The sequence below is a fragment of the Limulus polyphemus genome, unplaced genomic scaffold, assembly GCF_000517525.1.
Source record: "Limulus polyphemus unplaced genomic scaffold, Limulus_polyphemus-2.1.2 Scaffold2007, whole genome shotgun sequence".
Classification (NCBI taxonomy): Eukaryota; Metazoa; Arthropoda; class Merostomata; order Xiphosura; family Limulidae; genus Limulus; species Limulus polyphemus.
The window spans coordinates 181,444-185,439 of record NW_013667617.1 but is presented as its reverse complement, the minus strand read 5'-3'; the positions used below and the strand labels follow the sequence as shown (position 1 = coordinate 185,439).

Below are 3,996 nucleotides of genomic sequence, written 5' to 3'. Positions count from 1 at the left end.
TTGGAGACGCCTTGAATGGGTAGTGAAGAAAAACTTTAATATAAGTTTAACATAACAGCAAATGTACAACGTTTCGACAAGGTTTTTTTCGACATGATGTGTACCTGATGATGACAAAACCTTGTCGAAACGTTGTACATTTGCTGTTATGTTAAACTTATATTAAAGTTTTTCTTCACTACCCATTCAAGGCGTCTCCAACCATTATTACTACTAATGTACCGTTGTAAACCCAGCACTCTCCATCTCACCCTCCTCTAAAGCAACCTTTACCCTAGCTATCCATTTCTTGTCTTGCTTCCTCGATTTCTGCTCCCAATATGCTATTTCCTCCCCTCTAACAGTATGATTAAAACCTTCTCCAAAATTATCTCTAACTTGTCATCGAGCAAGCAAAATCTGCAGGTGTAGTGTACTGTATTTTTCTGAGCCTCGTTAAAGTAACAACCAAGCCCAAAGTTCTTCAGTTTAACCCAGTCCTAGCATCTCTTGCATTCTATAAATTCCACCATACTTATCCCTGAACTACCTTTAATCATATTGAAACTAGTACTCTTTATTCTCTATTTCCAGCCTAATAATTGTACATGTAATATTGATCTCTTTCACAGTTTATAGGTTAATGCTAAAATCCCGTATTAAATAATACTGATATTATTAACTACTAGTACGGCAGCTATAATGTACACCATCTTTCTAATTAGATGTGACTAATTGATGATTTAAATAATTTAGTTGCGTATTAAAATTGTAGCAGCTACTAAGTAGTAGAAATTATTTCAACACATAGGATCAATAAATTCTCCTTACTTATCTAACATTTATGATAATTATATACTTTAATCTATTATTTAATATCTTTAGTATCTTATAACCTTAAAAACACCATGTTAAGCCTAGCAGTAGTAAAACCCAAGTGTCCAATCCTAACTGATATAACTAAAATATCTCAAGATAATTATTCTGAACTTTAATAATACCAAAATAACACTTACTTCTATAGAAAAACATCATAATCTATAACGTTTGATAATTTTGGTGTCACGGAGTTAAAGAATATTATGTCCTTTACTCTCAACAGCTCCTCAGAGTTCCTGTATTACAATGACTGAAATTATTACCATACAGTAAATGAAGCCTTACCAGAGCCTTTTATAAATTTACTATAATTTTCTTACTCTTAAGTTCAAAATTTCTATAAGTAGACCCTTGAACTTTTAACTTTCAGTTTACTGAATAGTTATTTGAATAAAAGACATTTTGAATTATTTGTTTTTGGATCACATCACCCCAAAAATATTCAACTTTCAGCTGAAAGTTAAGTTTTTTTGAATAACCACTCTTAAATATTTCTTTTATCATTAACACATTAACCTCCAATGTTTTTTTTTAAATGATAAAGTTTATAAAATAAATCTTATATTTTTACTAAATAAAATGTAAAATAGATCAAATGTTTTTTATTGGTGCAATAAATTAACATTCTGATTTTTGAAAAATAAAATGGGCTGGATGAATTTTAAAACAATCAATTGTTTTGGTTTCTAGGGCTCACTTGAAACAAAAGAATTCATTCTAAATGAGGTTGCCCAAAATCTAAATCTTCAAGAGAATCGGTTCTGCATCTTTGCAGCTTTGTTGGGTAATTACTTGTTGACAGAAGAAGATCTGACACCTTTTCATCATTACTTGTGTCCAGATCAGCCAAAAGGAAAGGTAAGGAAAGATGTACGTTACTTCAAAGTGTGGAGAGATTTGTCTGGTTAATTCCGATAATGAACGAGACTTCAAAGTGGGTACGTGTTTATATATATATATATATATAACCTTGCTTGCCTTTTCTTATGTTGTTGTAATTAAAAAAAAAAAAGCAAGGTAATTATAATTTTATCACTATGCATTGTAAGTCTATATATATCCATATATATAAAGATAGGTAGCTTTACAGTGAATAGTGACAACTAGGAATTATCTTGGGTTGCTCAAAAATAAAAATGATATCTAAAAAAAAATAGGATTACAGGTCATTCATTTCATTGAGGTTACTCCAAAAAAGAACAACTTAAGTATAACCATTCAGATTCATATAACTAACAAAAGCTTAAAGGATTGGGAATGTATTTCGAACCTTCTCATTCAACTACTCAAATAAACCAGCCAAAGATTGTTGAATCTCCTAACAATTTTGAACATCTGAATCAAGTCCAATTCATCCAATATTCAAAGTAAATAAATATAAAACACTTAGCTTGAACAACTTGAACTATGTATCTTTCTAGTAGCCCATTTCTGCCTTTTCTAACATAGGAATGCAATCCTGTAGTAACTTAGTAAGTACATCAGAAAGAAGACCTTACTGGATCTTATTGAAGATTAAAATAAGCTTCTAGCTTGTAAATAACAAAGTTCTAATATTAGAACCAATATTTTTATTTACTGTTTTCACCACAGCCAAGCACTGAGCAGAAGTCATTTGTGTTTTCTTAATCACAGTTAAATCCTCTTTTTCACAATACATGTGCTTCTCTCAGCTGAGAAATATTTTCTTTCTGAATTCACGTATAATGAGTACATAACTCTCTGCTTCTTTCGTTAGTGTTTGCTCAATAATCACGTTTAAATCCTCTTATATTTATCTCCACAGTACCAATGCTTCTCCCAGTTAACAAGTTTTCTTTCCAGATTTGAACTTCCATATTCCAAGTGCCTAACTTTACACTTCTTAATTTCCCAATTCATTTGGGAAATTTTGTCTCAGTCACCAAATTTGTCAGAGGCATTTCATTTAAGAATAACATTCATTTTATTGAAGCCTCTCTTACCTGCATTAATTTCCTTACAGCATTCACTACTGCTAACACAGGTCTTTCATTTGGACTAACAGCTTTTCTCTGTACTTGTAAAGGTCCCCAAAAAATTTGTCCCTACAAAACACCATTAGTCACAGAAAAATTACAATTTACTACCATGCTTTGTTTTACTGTTAAGCCAATTTTTTATTCACTTATTAAATTTTCCACAAATTCCATGATCATCAATCTTACTAAGTAATCTTTTGGGAGGCAACTGATTGAAGGGTATTCAAAAGTCAGAATGTGCAACTTCAAATAAGCTGTCCTTCTTCAAATATAGTGAAAACTCTGTTAAAAACACAAATTATTTGGTGAAGATTGTCTTCTAAACCTTTCAGGAGAATCATTAATTAAATGTCAAGTTTTTCCAAATTAACTCTGACACTGGATCCCAACACTTTGCTAACAATAGATGTCAAACTAATGTGACTATCACTTATAGATCCTCCTTTGACCCTTTCATTTTAACACATGTCTTTCACACAAATTAGGTAACATTTCTTGCCAGGGGGTAGGGTCACCAAAAATCAGTCTAGGAATTCATTAACAGAAAGATACAAAACAAAAGAATTAATCATGAGGATTTCACAGCTTTTTATTTTTTTTAGAGAAACATATTAAGTATAGATGAAGATGAGACTACATAGAACTTGGTGAATCAATGAATATTAGCTATATATTTGGAATGTTAGATAACTAGCACTGCAATTTAAAATAGGCTCAATCAGAATGTGTTTACAAGATTTTAACATAACACAACAGTATTTAGGGACAACATGGGACCTGTTGGTTCGTCTCGGCTGTTCCATCCTCCAAACTAAATTAAAATGATTAAAAAAATCAAATTAAAACATTTTAAACCTAGCCCTGTTCATTCACATACTTATCGAGCTTTTTCTTAAACTCGCATAAATTTACTGCCTCTACAACATCCAAAGGCAACCCATTCCAAAAGCCAACTACCCTGTTAGAAATATAAAACTGTCTTAGCTAAAGATGATTCCTACCTTGCCAAAATTTATATTTGTGTCCTCTAGTCCTACTATTCTCATTGTTAAATATAAAAAAGATGTTGCATCAACACTATCAATTCCCTTTACAATCTTAAACACCTCAATCGAACCCACCCTCTCCCCACCAGTCT

General features: G+C 31.5%; 1 protein-coding gene across 1 annotated transcript in view; it reads left to right on the top strand.

The window, feature by feature from the left end:
* LOC106465639 (constitutive coactivator of PPAR-gamma-like protein 1 homolog) overlaps positions 1–3,996 on the top strand; it is a 44,172-nt gene that overhangs the window by 7,517 nt on the left and 32,659 nt on the right. Inside the window, exon 2 of the mRNA XM_013925874.2 lies at positions 1,549–1,716. Coding sequence (XP_013781328.1) covers positions 1,549–1,716 — 168 coding nt within the window. The remainder of the gene's footprint in view (positions 1–1,548; positions 1,717–3,996) is intronic.